This window comes from Ammospiza nelsoni, chromosome 7 (genome assembly GCF_027579445.1).
Source record: "Ammospiza nelsoni isolate bAmmNel1 chromosome 7, bAmmNel1.pri, whole genome shotgun sequence".
Classification (NCBI taxonomy): domain Eukaryota; kingdom Metazoa; phylum Chordata; class Aves; order Passeriformes; family Passerellidae; genus Ammospiza; species Ammospiza nelsoni.
The window spans coordinates 28,872,045-28,891,832 of record NC_080639.1 but is presented as its reverse complement, the minus strand read 5'-3'; the positions used below and the strand labels follow the sequence as shown (position 1 = coordinate 28,891,832).

The following is a 19,788-nucleotide window of genomic DNA, read 5'->3' as shown; positions in this document are numbered from 1 at the left end:
AGTAAAGCCTTATTCATTTCTATACTTTGAAAGGGGGAAATGGAATCATAATTGCCTGTAAAATCACTGTATCACTGGGGTGACAATGAATATGAACTGATAAGCCCCTTCAAATTAATTATTTCTTCAGAAAGCATTTCCCATGTTCCTCATATGTATTTTATTCTTTTGTGCCAGTAAAACTGATGTTTTACAGTGATCAGTCTTTTTTCAGACCTTCAGACTTTTCCGACTTTCCATTGGGCCGGAAGGTAAGGATTGGGCACAGAGATCATCTTACCTTTCTTTTCCCCCTTCCCTTCCTGAGCACACTGAAACATAACCAGCATCACATAACCTTGGGCTGGTTTGTGTTGTCTGAACTAAACTGGGAGCTCCAGGGATGTTTCTGGCTTCCCCAGATCTTTGCATAACTTTGTCTATAGTTGTTCTTTGGTCTTCTCTTTGTCTGCCTCCACAGACAGCATTTCCATGTGTCTTCCAGCACAGGCCAATAGCAGCTCAGAAGTCCTGAATATCCTTCTGCTTCATTCACACTTGAAGGAAACAACCATTTTTCTGCCTCTTTCTTTCCCTTGCCCCCATTCAAGAACAAAGTTGAGGCTCCAGGAGTTGTATTTCTGTGCAGGTGCCATGCCACAACCTGATCACCTGACCTAACACACAACAGATTGTACTGCATTTTTAGAACAGACACACGTAATGGTTATGCCATGAATTTTTTTGAGAAGCAGAATCTGGGAAGGAAAGACTTGGTGGTGTTATGCAAGCAAATATGGTGTGTGTCATCTGCCATTTTCACAGGCATGGGAGAGAAATGCCTCCATCAGTTCCACACTCACATGGCTTTTGAAATACTGCTACACAATTTATACCAGCCAAAGGAGTTCTTTGTGGAAATTCTTGTGTGAATTTGATGATAACTCCTTTTTTTTCCTTCTAGATTTTATTTAGATTTATGTGAGGTTATTTGAAGGGGAAAAGAAGGCCAACTGCACTGTTATTTATAGTGATTAATAGGGCCATTTAGAAGTTGTTTGAAATTTAGATTGCACTGTTTATCATTTACAGTTGTGTGGGCTAAGGTAATGATTCCGTTATTCTAATCTATGAGCAATATCTAGCATCTTACATTTTTTGTTCAGTTGATATTTCATTACAGAATTTGAGATATAAATCAGGAGCAAGATACATGCATGAAGTTTAAATAGAAATGAGACCTTTTAAAGTGACATACGGGTACAGATTAACTTCATTATAAGCAGCAAATGAAATAAATATATATCACAAGTAATGTGCCATCTGTTATGGTTGGAACACCTTTTAGTGCATTTCCTCTTACTCTGGCTTTTTATTGTAGAAAAGGAACCCAGTGTGACAAGATTTCAGTAATACTACCAGTTCCTTTTCAGTTCATTGGTTAAAAACTATTTTACCCATAATCACTTCAACTATTTACTACAGCAGGAGCATTTTCAAAAAGTTCTTTTAAATCTGATATTGATTATGTGTGCTTTCTTTTCACTTAAATTGTAACAAAATATAAAAACTATTTAGGTGTGAGATTAAAGTGTAGAAATGGTGCTACGCTTAACTTTTTCACTGAAATAGTTGTATTGAATTCCAAATTTTATGCCTGCTGAAATCTATAGGAGCAACTTTTTCTTTTTGATCATTTGCTGTCTTTGACAAATGTTTATATTACACTTCTGCATTTCTTTCAAATGATATCTTTAAAATCAATAACTCTGAAATTCAGAATCTTTAGCAACACCTAATTTTTGGGAAGGCTATCGCTCACTTTGAGGGTCTCCTGATGCAGTGTCGTGGTGAAGTCATCCTTATAATGTCTAGCTGTCGTTTTCCTCATCCATAGATCTTAAAAAAGGATAGTCATCCACCTGTCTGCAAGCAGCAAGCTTACATACTTAAATTAGGACTCCTAGACTCCCATTTTCTCTTTATAGACAGCAGAAAGAGAGAGGCTTTTCCAAGGCTTGATTGAGAGTGCTTTGACTAGAGCAGGAGCCAAGATTAAATTAGGTTCCTAAAGTTAGGTGATGTGAATGACCCCAAAGTGCTTTACTGAAATGGAACAAATACCATTATCTTCCTTTTCAAGATGGGAAAAATAAAACTCAGAGATGAAGCGATTTGCCCAAGACCATGAGGAAGCCAGAAATTTAATCTCTGTTTCCTAAGGCTCAGTCTGGGGCTCCAGCCAAAAGGTGCCAGTATCTCTGGCCAGTATTCCTCAAGTGCTTTCCAATAAACAAATTATCAGGCCCTGCAGGTGGCAGGGAGAGCTGTAGATACATGGGAAAGCTTTAGCCAAGCTACACAGAACCATTCTGCAAACCCCTTGGATTGTCTGAAAAATGCCTCACTGTGCCTCTTTCCAACTGTCAGCCCCAAGGGATTGCTTGTGGGAGGATCAACAGACTGGAAAGATCCAGCACTGTGTTCATAATATGTGTACACCTGTTCTGCCCTTCCTTACCCTGTCATCAAGTTGTTTTAAGTTCACTGCCTCTGCATTTGCAATTGTGTCCATTAAATAATAAGAAACTTAACCTGGCATAACACTGGGTCACAGATGGGATAAAGTCTGTGTTCCCAGACTACATGGAGAAAGCTGAAATAGGAGCGAGGAGAGAGCAAAAATTCCACATAGATTATCAATTGTCTGAAAAGGGAATAGGGATTTTTCTTCTTTCCTTTCATTCTCTTTTTAAATGCCATACATAAGAAGTTTTCTAAAAGCAATCCTGAGCTTGGGTGGATGGTTAAGGGTGGAGAAAGATAAAAAAGAGTGTTTGAAAAGAAAAAGAAGTCCCATATGGCCATGAGAATTTGGGCAGCCCTTCTGTAGAGCAAAGGAGTAACTTGCATGATATGAAAGGTGAGGATGAGAATTTTGGAGGAAGGGGAACAGAATGCTCCAGAACCCAACCAGGGAAAAACAGCTGCAGTGGATAAAGAGTGATGAGCAATGGAAGGAGAAGACAGGAGACTCTCAGAACTAAGGATAGGATGTCAATCAGTTCAACAGCTTACATAAATAAACCTTTTTGTTGCTCTAGGATGTAAGGTGGTCTGACTTTGGTTTTCCTGGAAGAAGTGGAAAAGAGAGCACACTGTGGATTGGTTCTGAAGGAGCAAACACCCCCTGCCACTTGGACTCCTACGGTTGCAACTTAGTGTTGCAAGTACAAGGAAGGTAACAAGTGCACATACCTACAGTAAATACAGGGGAGAGCTATACTGTGCATAAAGTTAGTTTTGGACTCTTTTTAGTATTATTTCTACGTCCTGATTATTTCAGTTTTCTGACTTCTCAATGATTGAAGAGCATCATAACTGTTCTACAGGAAATGGCAGAACTTCAGGGCATTCTGAAGTTGACACAATTTTATTTTCTAGTCTGTGTGTAATATGGTCCAATTATAAACACTTTCATTTGCCTAGTAGTTATGAATTCAGGAATTTGGAATTAGGAGATAAAAGAGTTAAAATAAAAAAAAAAATCTAAACAAAATAGAAATAAACTACTTTAGACTTTTACAATATTGTCTGTGCAAGAGGCTCTAATAGCCTGCTAGAGTTAATTTAAAAGGGGACCATCAGGATGGGAGCAGCCAGCTGTGAGCAAAGTTGAAAGGGACATTTGAGGCTCCAAACTCATTTGGAAGCATGTAGCTGTTGCTGTATCTTTCTGCCTGTTTGCATGCTGTCTTTGGTTTTTTCCCGCATTCTTTTTTTTTTTCTCTTTTCCTTACATATTGGCTTCAGGGTTGGTGGGGTTTTTTTGGTTTTTGGATTGTTATCTATTATTGCTAGAGTAGTGCTAGAGTAACAGAACAAGTTGCACACACTTTCTATGTTTGATAGTAGAGAGTGGAAGGAGAAATTTGCTAGGAGTTTTTCAATGGGATTAATTACTCTGCCATTTTATAGAACAGTAAGACTGTGGTGGTGGTGTGATTATGGTGCAGGATTGGAAGTCAGGTGTGTTGCCTTTTAGCTGGGCAGCATCACATGCTGACTGGCTTTAAGGCCTGAGGTAAATGAATTTGTCATCATCTTATCCCTAAGAAGGGTAACTCTGTGTAGGATTTTCATTCATGTTTGCAAACAGCCTTGAGGTCCTTGGGTGGATGTGCAGCAGAGACATTCTAGAAGCCTCCCTCAGCACTGCTGTGCTGCAGCCAATCCTGTAGACTTCAGATCACTTGTGCATTGAAGTCCAGACACTTTAGTGTATTCAGGAGCCAGAAATCTCAATGAAAACCATGAGACTTAAATGCCATAATCTTCTAAGGATCCACTTAAATACTGGGTGTACTAAATAAGTACAGTGATGTAGCAGACACAATACCTGCCAAGCCTCTTTGATCTGTACCTTCAGATGTTGAACTTGAGCCAGAGTTCCAGCATCATGCAGCAATTCTGTCCACCTTCCCAAGGCACTTCCTCCCCCTCAAGTAGACCAAAATCCTTTTTCCTCTCAGGGAAAGAAATCCAAAGCCCTTACACAGCCTGAAAAGACAAAGTTGTTTTCTCTTCAGAACAAAGCCTGTAAATAGATTGCAAACTTCCACAAGCTTGTGAATCCTGTACTTCCTCAGAGCAGAAAGATTCCCTTTTGAGACTCACAAACAAGACAGGCTTTGTACCAGAATATAAGCTTATGCTAAACTTAAATAGATTTGCATTTGCAGGAAAGCCAGGGACAGCTCCTTAGCCCTTTGTTGCTATCTTGAATTTCCTCCTTGCATCCCTTAGGCTTCTTAATTTTTTGCTTTATGATATTGCTTTGCCGTGAGCCTGCAGGATTAACCCTGAGCCTCCTAACCTAGTCATTCTCTGCCCCCTCAGAGGATCTAGCTTGGAGGGCAAAATAAAGTTGCAATAAGGCTTGAGTTTCAGGAGAAGTGGTTTTATGCTTGCATCCAGCAGTTGCTTTGGTAATTACCAAGAAATATCAGCAGCCTATGGCACTTGCATCTGTGCTGGTCTCTGTAGTTCTGACTATCTCTTCTGTTCCTGTCCCTTTTGGTTTCGTGCCCTTTGGTTGCTTTGCGCCCATTTTCAGATCTGTGACTTAGAACTGACAACCAGAAGCAGTAGACAAAATTCAAGAAGTGAGTGCCAAGGGAAAGGAAACAAAGAAAAGCCCTTTCTAGAGTCCAAAACAAAAGAGAAGAGCTACACAAGGGCTCCAGCTGTGCTGTAAAGTGCTGCCTTTACTTTTCCATTGCTTAGTGTATTGGTCATGTTGCACTATTTGTCTAGCACCTCTTAAATGTAATAAATTCTCTTTGTGTATTCCTTCTGGTTATTTCTATCACCTAAAGTACTGCCATTTAAAACTTCTATTTTTAAATACCATATGTACCTGCTAAGATATTTAATTTATAATGCCCATAAAATGGGCACCACCAGTTCTGGCATATTCTTTTTTTCTCTTTGATCTGGTCTATGTAAGTGAAATAGAGACATTAGCTCCTGAGGACAAAGTGTGGTCCCAGCTCTGCTTGGCCTTTGCACTGTGGTGCCTTCATGTGCTTCTTTGGGCATGTAGGAGCAACGTGGCACATGAGTGCCCTCATGAGCAGAACAACCCTGTCCTGCTCCATCTGGCATTTAGTCACACCAGTAAGTTCTTAAATGCACAACCAGCCACATTTTCCTCATGTGAGACTGATAACACAAAAAAATACAGGCGTTTAAGGATACTTATTTCTATGGATGTATCTGGTTTTTATTCATTCCATCTTTGACATAGAAACATCAAGGTGACTTTTAAAAATGAGGGGTTCATGACTAACAGCCATATAAGGAAACAGAAGATAATGTCTACACCCTTTTGCTGTTGCCATCTTAAACACACAATGCCCTCCTTTCAAAACAAATACAGATTTTGAAAGCTTTTCATTCAGTGAACAAAAATACATTGTCTGTAACAAAACTATTTCTTCTAGTTTATAGAGCAATTTTTAATGCTCTGAGCATCTGTAAATGCTGCATGTAAAAAAGAGGAAGAAGAAACCAGACGGGAGAGGTTTTTTAAATTTTATCTGCCTTTAAAAATGATTGGTGAGAAGCTGTAAATCTTCTCAGTTAAAAAATTAAAAAGTGGAATATTTTAAAAACACTTTCAGGAGACAGCCTGTAAGCACTGGCTGTGTTCTCACTGCGTAGGAGATTCACACAGCGAGGCAGATTTATGTTTTATTGAAAACCTTGCTACTGCCTTTAGTTCTTTGCTGCAAGTGACATGCACTGAATACATTTTTGTCTTCTCTCTATTTTCAGGAAGAGATGGCACCTCTTCCCACCTGGTGACACCAGTTTCCTTTATCCTACCAGGATCCCTTATGAGGAATCCAGCATATTCAGCAAAGTCAACATTGCCAACCCTGATCTGAAACGCTTTCCCGAGTTCAGGAACTCAACAGCCCATGTTGTTACGCTCAGTCCAGGACAGGTACCACTTACATACAAGCTTCACATTACTTAATATTCTATTTAACTGACTAATTAAGGGCTAGGAAATCTTAACAAATTGACTGTGGAACTTCCTTCTTCCTCCACTCCACATTCAGACCTTCTCAGCACAGAAACTTTCTTCGCTGTTTGCGTCGACTTTTTAGTACAAAAGCTGCAGACATTTGGAGAGCTATCAATCAGCTGTCTGATTCATAGATCAGAGTTCAATCAGCTGCCTGATTCCATACAACCACCTGTCTTGCAGCCACCTCAAATTTGTCTACTTCAGAACTTTCTTGAACTCTGACCTGTCTACTCTGACAGCAGTATGTTCCATAAAATGCATTTGGTTAATGAGTATATAGAGCTAGCAAAGGAACTCATATTTTGGTAGTGAATAGGCTTCACCTGTTGGTTTAATAAATACTTTAATTATGATACTTGCTTTTAGAATGCACACCATTCACAGGTTTCATGGTGCTTTCCAGGGCTGTGAGGATGTTTTTAATCCTGCTTTACTGAGAAGGTTCAGCTGTAAGTGCCTGGCCTACAGTCACACAGGCAGGCAGCAGCAGTGTGAGAGTAGAGCTCAGGACTCTTGATTCCCAGTCTCCTGCTGTAAATAGTGTCCTTCTTTATTTAATCAGCAAGGTCTGTATTTGGAGTCTGAATTACCCTTTTTCATTTGTTCAGCCGTGCATGTCCTGCTAAGGCACTGCTGTGCATCTCAAACTGTCAGGCCCTTCCAAAGGAATTTTGCAATGGTCATTGCTCAGACAGTGGAGTTGCTGCTGCTGGAACCCTTTTGCCATTCTCCTACCAGATATTGTCACCTCTTTTGACCTGCCAGCTCAACAACTTGTATGAGCATTCCCCTGTCCCTAACTGGCAAACCCAGCTGTCTTCAACAATTTAAAGAATGGATTTTTGCTAATTAAGTTAATTCTGAGGAGGCAGAGTGGGGCAGGATAGTAGCTTCCAACAAAAGGATGATACCCTTCAACTGGAAGTGTATGCTCTGCAGTTGGTACAGATGCAAATGGAGAATCTATGATCAGCTTTTACTGTTTGCACTACATTAGCTCATACTCGTACTCCTAAAGCAAATCATTAGTTTCACATTCAGCACTTTGTAAGGTTGCAGCAGTCAGTAATTTAAAGCACAAAGAACAAATTTTTACTATTGATAAAAATGCCACATCCATTCAGCACTGCGTTATCCCTTATCCCCAATACTATTTGAATTTATAATCTCCTTTGCAATGATCAAGTGCACTAGTGAACCTTTAATATGATCTTAATTTTAATTAGGCTTAAAGCAATTACAAATTAATCTTGCTAGGAATAAAGATCTTGAGCCAGCTCAGTAATAGAATTTGTCTGCATTGCCATGAACGAGATACTGTTTGGATTTCCTGGGGGGGAAAGTGATGTAGCAGCAATGATGGAGCAGTGAGGTATTGCCTTTGTCCATTTCATCAGTGCTTTTTGTGTGGTGCTTGCCAGCATCTCATCCAGAAGCTTTCAGGGCAGGTGGCTGGGAGCTGCAGCCATTTGATGGAAAGGAATGACCTAGAAGAACTCCTTTTTTAACAAGGGAGAGAATTCCTAAATAATGTCTTGATATGTGTTTAACAGTGGTTTTCACATAGAATTAGCCCAGTTACTGGAGAATTTGTAGGCATCTTTATTTTGTGATAAAATGTAGCATCTCGACTCATTCCCAGAGGGTATGCAGAACATTTTGGATTATTGTAACAATAAAAGGCTGAAAAAACGAAGACAAAGGTGTTCTTAGGTATTCAGGAGAGCAGCTGCATGTGGAGTGAGTGCAGCTTTGAATATCAAAAACTTAATGTGTCTAATGCCACCTTCTGGTCAATGTTTGCCACCAGCCATTTTTCTGCCTGAAAGCAGAATTCCTTCATGTAACATTGTGCCAGTGCACAGAGTGTACAGTCAGTTAGATCCTTTGTGCCCTTGCACTGTATTATTCATAGGTGAACCTCTATTATGAATTTGGTAGCTGATTGAGAATTAAGGTTTTATAAGGTTTCATCCTGTACCTGACCACTGGCTGTCAGCTGCATTTCAACAGACATAACTTCTGGTTTTACATCAGTGATCTGTTCTGAAACAAATGATGAAAACATTTAGATGTCAAGCTTACTCAAATAGGCAGCTGAGTAGTGGAAGGGCTTGCAGCAGTACTATATCCACTATATCCATGAAGTTACAAGCTCAAGTTGTGTTACAGAAATGTAGGGGGTCCTTATAAATGTTTGGACCTGGTCCCCTCTGTGATGGTTGCAAAGCTGAGGATTAAGTATGGAGCAGCATTTCTAGTAACACCCTGATTTTTTTCTCAAATATACAAATGCTCCCTAAAAGACCAGAAATGGGACAAACCACATCTGTTCTTGTATCTTCTACCCATGCTCTGGGAAAAGTATTAAGAGAGTTAGGGATCTGTCACCCTCAGCTTAAATCCTGTTCAGGACAGGTGTCCTATTTGCCATCAGTGGCACTTCAGCAAGGTGGTTCATCCTTCCTGTCTTACATAATTACAGTCCTGCAGGAACATTGATCCTACCTTGTCCTTCAGCACAGGCTGTAGAAGGAGCCTATGCACATAGATGCTTAACTTTTTTGATGATTAAAAATAGGAAAGATGAATACCACTTGAAAAAGCTACAAAAAACCGAGGTGCTGTACAAGGATAAAATCATTGATCATTCTTTCCTCTGCCCCACTTCTCACTGACTTCTGGCTTCCTTCCTGCTCACTAATTGCTCTTAATCCATCTCCCTGTTAATCCATATCCACATAACCAGACAATGGTAGGGAGACTATGAAGTGATCTGGGTTTATCTGAAGGGATGGAGAACAAGCAGCTGCCCCTCTGTGCCCCTGTGAGCAATCCCATTCCCCACCTTGCTACCCCAGGCAGGTGCTGTTGAGGCAGAGCTTGCCTGCCCTGGGCCTGGCCCTGTGCCCCAGTGCAGCCTGAGGCCAGAGGAGCTGCTGGGCAGAAGTGCAGGGAAAGGCCTAACTGAGGTAGCCAAGAGGCACATTGGGTCTGAGAAGGGTGCCCTCCCTCTGGCTTTGAAAAATATTGTCATTGGATGGGAAAAAAAACTATTTTAGAAAAATATGAACATTACTGCTTGCTGGTTCTCACCATGGCCTGCTGCTCAGAAGCTCCCCTCCCCTGCTTCTGCAAAGTCTAAAAGAAACACATTGATGTGGCCACAAATACAGTTGTGTTCCTGTGTTTAGCTGCAGGATTTTCTCTTTCTGGGCTTCTGCTGCAGAATCTAACACACCATGGGATCCTGCTCAGCAGCAGAGCTCCCAGCAGTGCAGGCAAACCTCTGACCTCTAATCTAACCCTGAGCAAGAAGAAATCATCATGAAGTCAGGGAGGGATTTCCCTGTGTGCTGCCTTTAAAGAAAGGGTGTGAGAACATCAGGTTGGGCTTAAAGTGGAGAACAGAAGAACACACAGCCTGGATAGACAAGAAAAATATAATTGATACCAAAGTGTTTTAGTAAGTCAAGAAATGCAGTAATTCAAAGGTAGTGTAATGTTCCTGCTCAAAGTATACAAAAGAGTTTTTAAAAGGAGTTACAGTAAAAAAGCTACTTTTGTTGGAGAAGAATTTGAGTGATTTTACTAAAAGAGAATTCAGAGTTGGCCACACCATTATGCATAATAGATGGCTGATAATTCTGTTCTGGGAAAGCAATAAAGAGTTTTCACAGGGGAGACTGCAGAGCCTGCCCCAAGTCACCCCATAGAGAAGGTAGACAGCCCAACCCAACCTCAGGACACCAGAACTATGATTTCCATCACAGAAGAAGCAGAAGAGTCCAGGAGCTGAATTTATGCTAGGATTGGTGATAAAAACACTGCTCAACCTGCAACACCTATGGAGAGCCCTCAAAAACGAAAGGTCAAAGCTGCAATTCCCTGACTCTGCTTCTCCACCTCTTCCCTGAGCTTCCCTCATTCTCTCACCTAGGTCACTGTGGGCCAGTCCTCCTCTTCACTGTGCCTTTCCCCATGGCTGTGCCTTTCCCTTGGCTGTGCCCATGTTTCTGACTCCAGTCACCCTTGGAGCTCCATTTCAGTGCACAGGAAGACACCGGGAGGGAGGAGGAGGAGGAGGCAGGGTGAGAAGCACCTTCCAAGCACCAGGACAGGCAGGCTCCAGCTGGGATGAGGCACAGGCTGGGGCAGCAGGGCTCACACAGTCCTCAGATGGTGCTCCCACAGAATTGGCTATGCCTGCACCTACTTCATTTTATGTTTCATTGCCTGGTTGCAAACACTTCTGGGATCTCCTTGGGTCCCCCCCGTGGCTCAGTGTCTTTATCTTCCCCTGACACTGGCTTCCTTTTTGTGTGCATTTACCTAAATATCTTTTTCTAATGAGCAGAAATTTCTTGGTATAATATTTCACTTCAGGGTATGCTCTCTTTTTGAAGCAATTCCACCTCTGCCCTACCTTTGCACTGTATCAAGTTAATCATGTCCACTGAGAATTCAAACCTGCTCTGTTCTCTGTGCTGTACAAGTCTTCAGCATTGCTCCACTTGCTCTCCCAACTGTTCCTTTGGTTTCTTTCCTCCCATTACAGCATCTCATTTTATCTTTTCTGGGACTTATGTCCTACTTTAACTTCATTTGCTATATTTGGCTGTCACTAGCCTAAATATTAAAATTATCTGATTGGTTACTGTTTAGATCAGTATCTTCCCAGCACAAATAAAGTTAGATAAGTTCTGTGGAAAGCAGGCTAGCACAAGATTATCTCTTAGCTTGGAGTAGTTCTGTCTTGCTATTGCCCTTTACATTTTCCCTATAAAATGTTTGCTGCATTTGTGTGTGTTGTTTCACTGTGGCTTACTTTTATGTTTCCTGTAGAAATGTAGCTAAATCTTTGCCCCATATTCATAAACATATGGAAGTCTGCTTTTTTTAATTGTGAAATTGATTTTTAGAGGCAGCCGTGGTGGGTTGTTTTGGTTTATTTTCATTTGATTGTGCTTCTGTTTGCTTTTAATTTGAAAACCTTGAAGGATACTAGTTTGTAAATGTAGAAGAACTCTATCTTTCTTTTCTGGGTTGTTGGGGTTTTGGGGTTTTTTTTTTGGTATTATTAGTTCTGCTCTCTTGCCAGCTGTATTTTTTTGTTTTAATTACCTTTTTCCATTTCTTCATCTTTATTAAAGTTTTAGTCCTTTTGCTTTTTGATACTTTCAATTTTCTTGTTGCTATAAATCCTAATTTTAACAAGCATAAGCTTGTTCAACAATGAAGGAGGGAGAGCAAGTGTCTTTATGGACCCTCTTGCCTATTTGAGTCGCAGCTCTGTAGCTCTCCTAGAAACTGCATCAGCGAACAGTGCCAGCTGCAGAGACACAGCTTTGCAGTTATTACCCTTAACCTGCTGGCAAGGGAAACCTGATTAGTCTCTAAAGGACCAAGTTCCTCCTCTTTGGTTTGAAAACCCAGGACAAGTTGTGGGGATTGTATTTTCCTTCTGGCTGTACCTGCTCTCTCCAAAGCAATTCTGTCTCCATTTTGCATGAGTCATGTGGAGCCAGCACGTTCCATGTCTAATTTCCTTCTTGGTTTTCCAGGCAGCATTTCTTACTGAAACATTTATACATTTCCCTTAATCTGTCTCTTGCTCGTGTTCCCTTGCCACATGGTCCCTGTGCAGCACCTCCCCAGTGTCTGCTGCCCTCCTCCACGTGCTGGAGCTCGCTGTTCTGCACAGGGCTCACAGGAAGGATCCCACTGGTGCAAACAGCCACTCACAGGAGCTCTGCTTTCTTCTGCTGTAACACAAAGTTTGCCAGGGCTCACCATTACACCCAGTCACTTGGAGGGCACCCAGAGTCTTTAGCAGAGTTCAGTGTAAGAACCCCTATAGAGCAGATGAGCGTTTGGGGAGGGAGGGGATTTGTATGATTTTGCAGTCAGTGAAACTGGAAAACACTTCCTTACAGATAAACCCATTGCTGCTAATGCAACGGCACTGTTCATTTAAAGTGGATGTTTCCTTGATAAAAACAAAACTCTGAAACTCGTTCAGCAGAGAAAACATGTTTTGGCTGCAGTCTGTGGGGTTTCATACACTTACATGTCAGGACTAATTAGTGATATTTTTAAAATAATGACCCTCCACTGACTGACTTCCCTTTCTGTTCTGTGTGCTGTATTGGATTAAAGAATAATTCCAAATGATTTTGACCTTTGGAGAGCCAGTGCTTTTTGTTTGACCTAAATTTAAGCCTGTAGAGAACATTTTGTCGTCTGGCCCAAAAAATAAGTGTTCCAAGTGTCCTGTAAGTGTTTGCAGGACTGGTGCCATTGTTTGCCCCACAGACATTTTCCCATTAGCCACGTTTTGATGTGATGAAGCACAGGGCTATCTGGGTAGCAGAACATCCTTCTAAGTAATTTGTGTCTACCAAGAGAAAGAACTGTCTGCAATTCAAATACAGATCATTGCTTCACTTTCCCCATTGTGAAGTATATATTTTTATCTGTCTCTGACCATTTTTATAACTTGTCAAAAAATATCTTTTATGCTTTCCTTGATAGCTCCATGTTACTCTAATGTTCAGTAATCTGCAAAGCTTGTCCTCTATCATCAAAACAACATCAGTGTCTTGTACCATAAAAAACCATGGGTTGGAATCAATTTTCTGTCACAGCTATCATCCTGATATTGTTGTAAAGCTCTGATCTAAACTAGATTGTCCCAGAAATCATGACATTTTCTTTTAAAAGCCTGTCTACTAAAAGTGAAACATTTAATACTGGTGATTATTTACCAGAATTAAAACTGCATTTTGTCACCTAGTCACCTAGATGAGCAGAGGGATGCCTGCTTCTTGGGAAAACCAGCTGGCAATCCTACAGGAACTGGGAAATTTGCTCAGTTGGAGAGTCTACAAAAGAATTCCTGCTTGACTCAAACTCTCTCTGAAGTCCTGATGTACTGCTGCACCAGATGCACCCCCTCTGTTCTGCTGTATTTTGCTTACCCACAGCATTTAAAGGTTATAGTCCTGCTTGGGACTATATGGGAAGGAGTTTGGGTGAAAGGTAGTTCTGGATCATGTCCATGTCTTACATGGTAGTATTGATAGCGTGGGCATTTAAGTCTTGAGAAAAAGCTCTTTAAAAGAGAGAAATAAATATCACCTCTCACCTGTGTCCTTGCCTCAGTTCTGTCTCTACACCCCACATCACCTAAATTAAAAAACTGTGTCTTTCTTCAGGCTTCTGCTTGTTCCCTAATGCAATGTCTGCACTTCCAGGTCCTGTTTGTCCCAAGGCACTGGTGGCACTATGTGGAATCCATTGATCCTGTCACTGTCAGCATCAACTCTTGGATTGAACTGGTATTTTCCTTTTAATGTCCTTTTAATGGGGGTGTGGCACAAGGGATTTCTGTCCCCTGCCTGCCAGGTTCAGTCCTACTGGGTGTGTTGTGTTCAGAGGCTGGGGAGTGAAGAGCCCTTATGGATACATTTTTTCTGGAAGAACCTTTCAAGGTTCCAGATCTGAAGCCCCAGTTTAGCAGAAATCCCCTTTCAAGTTTACTTCAATCAGGTAAACAATTAAACACAAGCTAAATTTTCATGCCTAATTTCTTAAGGGCCAGCCAGCTTTGCGCTGAATAGAGAACAAAAACCAGGAACTTCACCTCAAGGACAAGCTTATGTGCAAAGCTAAATTAGAATTTAAATCAGATTAATGTGAATAGGAAGGGAGGAGAAGAAGATTTTTGGATTTTCATTCCTCTGTGATAGTTTTGCTTTGGCTGAAGTTGGATTTCCTCGTGTATTTAATTAATTTTCTTCTCCCTGGGCTTTGATTTTTCTTGCTCATGTTAACCAGTATATATGGGATGGTTCCAGGGATATTATAAAATCATAGAATAGTTTGGGTTGGAAGGGACCTTTAAAGGTTGTCTAGTCCAATCACTCTACAAGGAGCAGGGACATATTCCACTAGATCATCTCAATACTCCAGAAGGTTTTCTGATTGACATTACTTTATTATTAATCCTAGGTTAATATAAAAAAAAAAAATTTTGAAATGGCCTCACTGAAATACTCACTGCCTTTTTTTCCCCTACTTCTAAAACCTATATTAGACTGGAAATCTGCAGGGGAAAGAACACATGCTTTCAGCTGCTGTTCCAAGACCAGAGGATGCATTTCTCATACCAACATCAAACCAAGCAGAGCACAGGAACTCACTTGGGTATTTTCCTCATGGAGAAATTTTTGAGGTGAAACCTGTGTATTTAGCAAGGACAGCAGGCCCACAGCCCAGACCAGGCTCTCACACAGCCCTAAATGCAGTCAGGCTGTTTGCAGTGCCAGAGAAGGCACCAATTATATTGTAGAGCAGCCACTTAAGCCTGCCTTGAATTTGAGCCTTTGAGGTAATTCAGAGGAGCTGGCTGTGTGCCCTGGGCTTGGGAAGGCCCTGATGTCAGCACACACTTGTGCCCTAAGCTGGACCTCACAAGTTGTCCCCCTCTGGAGGAGCAGGCTGTGGTGGGATCAGCCTGCCTGGTAGCTCCCAGGTGCTGGCGTGGGGCCTGAGCATTTCTAGCTGTTCTTATGTGTTGCAAGGGGAAAAAAAAAAGTGGAGCTAAACTCTACATCCTGTTCTGTCATAAAGGTCTTGCAGAAGTCACCAAGATCCTGTTTGGTGCCAGCAGGAGTCAGTGGCTGTGTGGTGTCATAAGCAGAGGAGTCTTTGCTGGATCTTGCTAATAAATGACACACACCCTCCCCAGATATCAGTATCTGCCATGAGCAAATGTGGCTATTGCAGCCCAGGGGAAAGGTCCTTACAGAAATCACCCCTGCAGCTGATGATGCAGCATTGTTTGTGAGGTGTTGGGCACTCCATCTATAAAATAAATTCTGACATGGATTCTAAAAGACAATTCTGAGAACATTAGCATTACCAAACCAAGCAGTTCTTGCTCACAGCTGTTACCAGCTGCTTTCATATTGACAGATGTGAATCACACCAACAATTACAGTCCCAGTGAAACCATTAATTATATTGGCAAGAGTCTAGAGTAGAAATTTAATTTGTTTTCAGCTGGATGTGAGCTACCCAAGTATTCCTTGCTTTCTAACATACTGTCATGCAATCAGTACAGCCCTGTTGTTCTGCAGGCCAGGATGAATACCAAGAATGCAACACCTTAAATAGTTTCCACATGTCAATACCAAACTCTGTACTTTGGTGGTTTTTTATACAAGGCCATTAAAAAGCCTAGCATCCAAACCCACAAAATGCTAAGAGCACTTCCCCCTGCTTCTATCCCAAACTCTGCTTAAGGTTCCAGGAAAAATTGCTGCTTTCAGCCCTCATACTAGCCAGATGTGTGGTTTGCTTGACAGGTTCCCTGGAGCCACAGTTAGACTGGTCAGGGCTGTGGGTTGACCACGTTGGATCTTCCCTCCAAAACTAATACATCTAAGCATCTCAATTAAATCAAATATATGCATCCACTTCTAGGTACTTGTCATTGAGATAACAAAACCACCATCCTGTTTGAAGAGTCTACCATTCCTTCCACATACAAGAAACACAAATGGGAAAGAAAGCCAAAATCCTATAAAGTTTTTTCTGCTATCCTAACCTAGCAAGCATCCAGCTGTCCAAGGGGGATCATGAAGGAAGGCCTGAAACAAAGAGCCTATATTAAGTTAGTAAGTCAATTTTCAGTTTTGCAGGAGAGTTTTCAGAGCAAACATGCTTTTCCTTCTGGTGATGTTCAAAAGTGCAGCAGTTTGTCAGCTGCTCTTACATGATAAAATGTTTCCTAAATTTCCTTAAGATTCACTTTTGTGCTTGTGTAGTCCTTAGATAGCTGCTGCCTTGCTATAACATCCTGTCTGTTTTAATTGCTTAAATTAGACATAATATGGAGATATAAAAATGTGCTATGTACTTCTGTGGCTCTTCTAGTCCTAAAGAGCTGTTTAAATGCACACATTAATTAAATGCTAATATTGCATTATAATTTCAAGCACCAGATTCAATTAACAAAACACTAATAAGGGAAAAGATTATATACACATACTATTTTTTGCAAATCCTTATTCAGATGAGCAGTCACACCAAAGCCTGTGCTGTCACCTGTTTGGGGGCTTTGCACAGGAAGAGAGTCTGAAACCTTCCACTGACTTCACATGCATGAGTGTGGCTTTCAAACTAAGGCCATCTATGTTTTTCCTAAGATCTTTCAGCTTTCTGCAGAGAGCCATGAGCTAATCTACCCCCTAAAACCTTCTGTTCTCTTGAGGCAGGATGCAGATCATGAAGCCCGTGTAGAGGAGGCAATAACTCGAATGCTGGTATGCGCCATAAAATCAGCAGAAAATCCCAGTGATGGAGATCTCTGGCTAAATCCCACAGAGGTAAGCCCTCTACTGCTCTCATTATAGCAGCAATAACAAAGAATTACTGACATTTTGCTTAGCTCCCCCTGAGTCTTTATGCTGCTTTGAGAAAGGGAGTTTGAAGTTCCATCCCCCTTCATGTAGCAAAAGTAATTCATGGAAGATAATCACGCAAGGCTGAATTGAAACCTGTCTCCTTTTAACTGAGTGTATTCTGGGTGTTTTCTTAGGTTGAGGCAACCTCCCATGAAATCAATCTTCAGTACCTGAATAAAGCAGTGTCTGCATACCTCAAGTGTCAGGAGACAAGTGTGTCAGGACAGGCACGTTCGAGCAGCAGTGGTGCAAAGCAGAGGACAAGCACCTCATGCAAGAGGAAGAGAAGGGAAGCTGGCTGTGAACCAGAGAGCTGCACATTACTAACCCAGGAAAGTGACTTTCCTGCACCCAAAGCAGAAGAGCTGCAGAAAATACCTTTTGGGCCTCATCTTATACAGGTTTTACCACAGTCTCACAAAACCAGCGTGGTGGGTGCAGTTGCAGTTGAAAGTGATGGTAGAGATCTTCTCCATGAAAATGAAGAACATTTTGGAAAATTACAATGCAAGAGGAAGAGATTGCTAATGAGTAATGACTGTGAGGCAGCTGCACATCAAATGGATTCAGACTGCAGTCCATGCACCTCACAAACAGCCCTTTCTACCAATGACTTGTTAGACTGTCTGGTTAATCCTCGTGTCATCAGTTTAGTGGCTCAGCTGCTGTTGGAGAGAATGAGAGTGTGATGCTGGAGTGCTTTATCATTGCTGAAACAGAAATCAAACAGCAGTTCTTGTTCAGCATGTTTAAGATCTGTAATAATTGAATGTTCCATTTCAAGTAATTTTTAGGTACAGATAGACACAGTTAATGGTTAAGTGCAGGTTGAAGTTGAGCTGAAAGAAGAACAGCTGGTTAGTGATGGCTGTGAAGAGAAAGGTGTGTTTAGTCAGGGAGCTGCTCAATGTTATGAACAAGAGAGAGCACACACAGTCACACTCCCACCGTGCTGTGCAGGTGGGATCTTCACAGTGCTCTACAGCTCCGAGCTGGAAAACAAATATGGCTTGATGATGGATAGCAGAGGGAGTGCTGGGACATGGTCACGGCAAAGGGGAACCACGGGTAGGAGCAGAGAGATTAACTGACTGTAGACTGCAGTCCTTGACCACATTTAAAGTAATAATAAGCAATAAGCAATCAGTTGATTACATTAAAAATAATAAATTCAGGTAAACCTAAACCTCAGCCAAGAGAGAATGCACTCACTAATGCATCTACTTCCTCCCTTCTACTAAATAACTTCAGTTTTGTCACAGAGCTCTGGGTTGGAGTGAGACAAAAGCCCTTAGCAAGAAAGTAGCCTTTAGCTACTTGAAGGTGGGAGAGTAAGGGCATTTGGAAGTTCCTGCTATTATTTATTTAAAGACAGGTGTGCACAGTCCCCTAAGAAACAAAGCAAAACAGCTATGACTTTTTACCTCTGTCCTTCTCCTTACCATAACAATCAAAATGTATTAATTTTTTTCTTTTGGTTGTAAATGGTTGCTGTACAAGATCAGCCTTTCTTCAAAGGATAGTAATCCTTGGATTTGGTTTTAAAAGCTGGGTTGTTCTTTGATTGAAATTTAAGGAACATGAAATATAGGCAAGAGGTTTGTTAACTCTGAATCTATGCATGGAGGCTTGAACAAAACCTGGGAAGAAAGCTGCTGGCACCTTCCAGGAGGCTCTCACCTCCTCTGATTTGTTTGTGGTGGCACCAGAGGCATTTTCCCTAACTGCAGTTTCCAAAGACAGCTTCAGGGACAGCTCCTGTGAAACCTTTGCTTTTAAAATGTCTCCTTGCTTGTGTCTGCTAGAGACCAAGAAGCCAGTTTCTATCATCAGCCTGTTCTCATAGCCCTAACCTTCCACGACCAGCCCTCCAGCTGGTATTTCCTTTGCTTGATGTGTGCTCCCTGCTAAATACATGAAGCTAGTGCTGTTTTCACAAAGATCACCTTCCACTAATTTATAGTTGAAAAATCCTGACTGCAAAGGTGCTTTCTCTCTGCTTTTATTCAGATTGCATTGTTGGCAGGGCCCTGATGAATTATGGTAAGGGCTTTACATAGGCACCAGTAGATCAGAAATTCAGGGAACCTTGCCATTTCAAAAATCTCCCCAAAAACCTAATACACTTGGAAGAGGATTAAGTTGAAAAGGCTCAAATGTTCATGTTTAACAAGCACAGAAACCTTACTGTGATGGAAACAGAGCTGTGTGTGTAGTTTGCTGGAGACCCTTGCTTTGAAGCATGGCTGTGAGTTAGCAGCAGAGGCCACACGAGCTCCATCTCTGACCCACAAATGGGCAGTTTCCAGTCCTGCTCTGCCCTGGTAATTGGGCTTAGGCACTGGTAACACCTCAGCAATGAGAGACAATCCACTGTTCTTGTTTCATGTTTCTACACCAAAGGGTCTCAGCAGGGTTGCACCCCTGCAACCAGACCAGAATTTAATAAACAATCCTGTTGATACAGTTCCTGTTTGTGTGGTGGCACTGCTGTGACAAAGGGATTTGGTCAGGAATCACTTAGGAAACATCTTGGTCACCTCTGCTGCCTTTAGTGATTCACCAGGCTCATAGGGAGCAGTCTGTGGAACAAGGCAGACCCATTTTGAGGCACAGGCACATCTCAGCAGAGCTGGGTTTAGCAAGACCCTGCTCATGTCCTACTGCTGGGCTTGCCTTTCCCAGGCTGACCAGAGGGGCTGGGACCAGCTAGAGAGCTCTGCTGCTGGGAGCAGTTGT

At 41.6% G+C, this 19,788-nt stretch overlaps 1 protein-coding gene across 1 annotated transcript in view; it reads left to right on the top strand.

Annotated features, from left to right (window-relative positions):
- The window catches only part of HSPBAP1 (HSPB1 associated protein 1), a 38,572-nt gene extending 19,071 nt beyond the window's left edge, over positions 1–19,501 (top strand). The window contains exons 4-8 of the mRNA XM_059475900.1: positions 3,084–3,220; positions 6,319–6,490; positions 13,834–13,917; positions 16,861–16,971; positions 17,184–19,501. Coding sequence (XP_059331883.1) covers positions 3,084–3,220; positions 6,319–6,490; positions 13,834–13,917; positions 16,861–16,971; positions 17,184–17,738 — 1,059 coding nt within the window. The 3' untranslated portion in view covers positions 17,739–19,501. The remainder of the gene's footprint in view (positions 1–3,083; positions 3,221–6,318; positions 6,491–13,833; positions 13,918–16,860; positions 16,972–17,183) is intronic.
- The last annotated feature ends 287 nt before the right edge of the window (positions 19,502–19,788 follow it).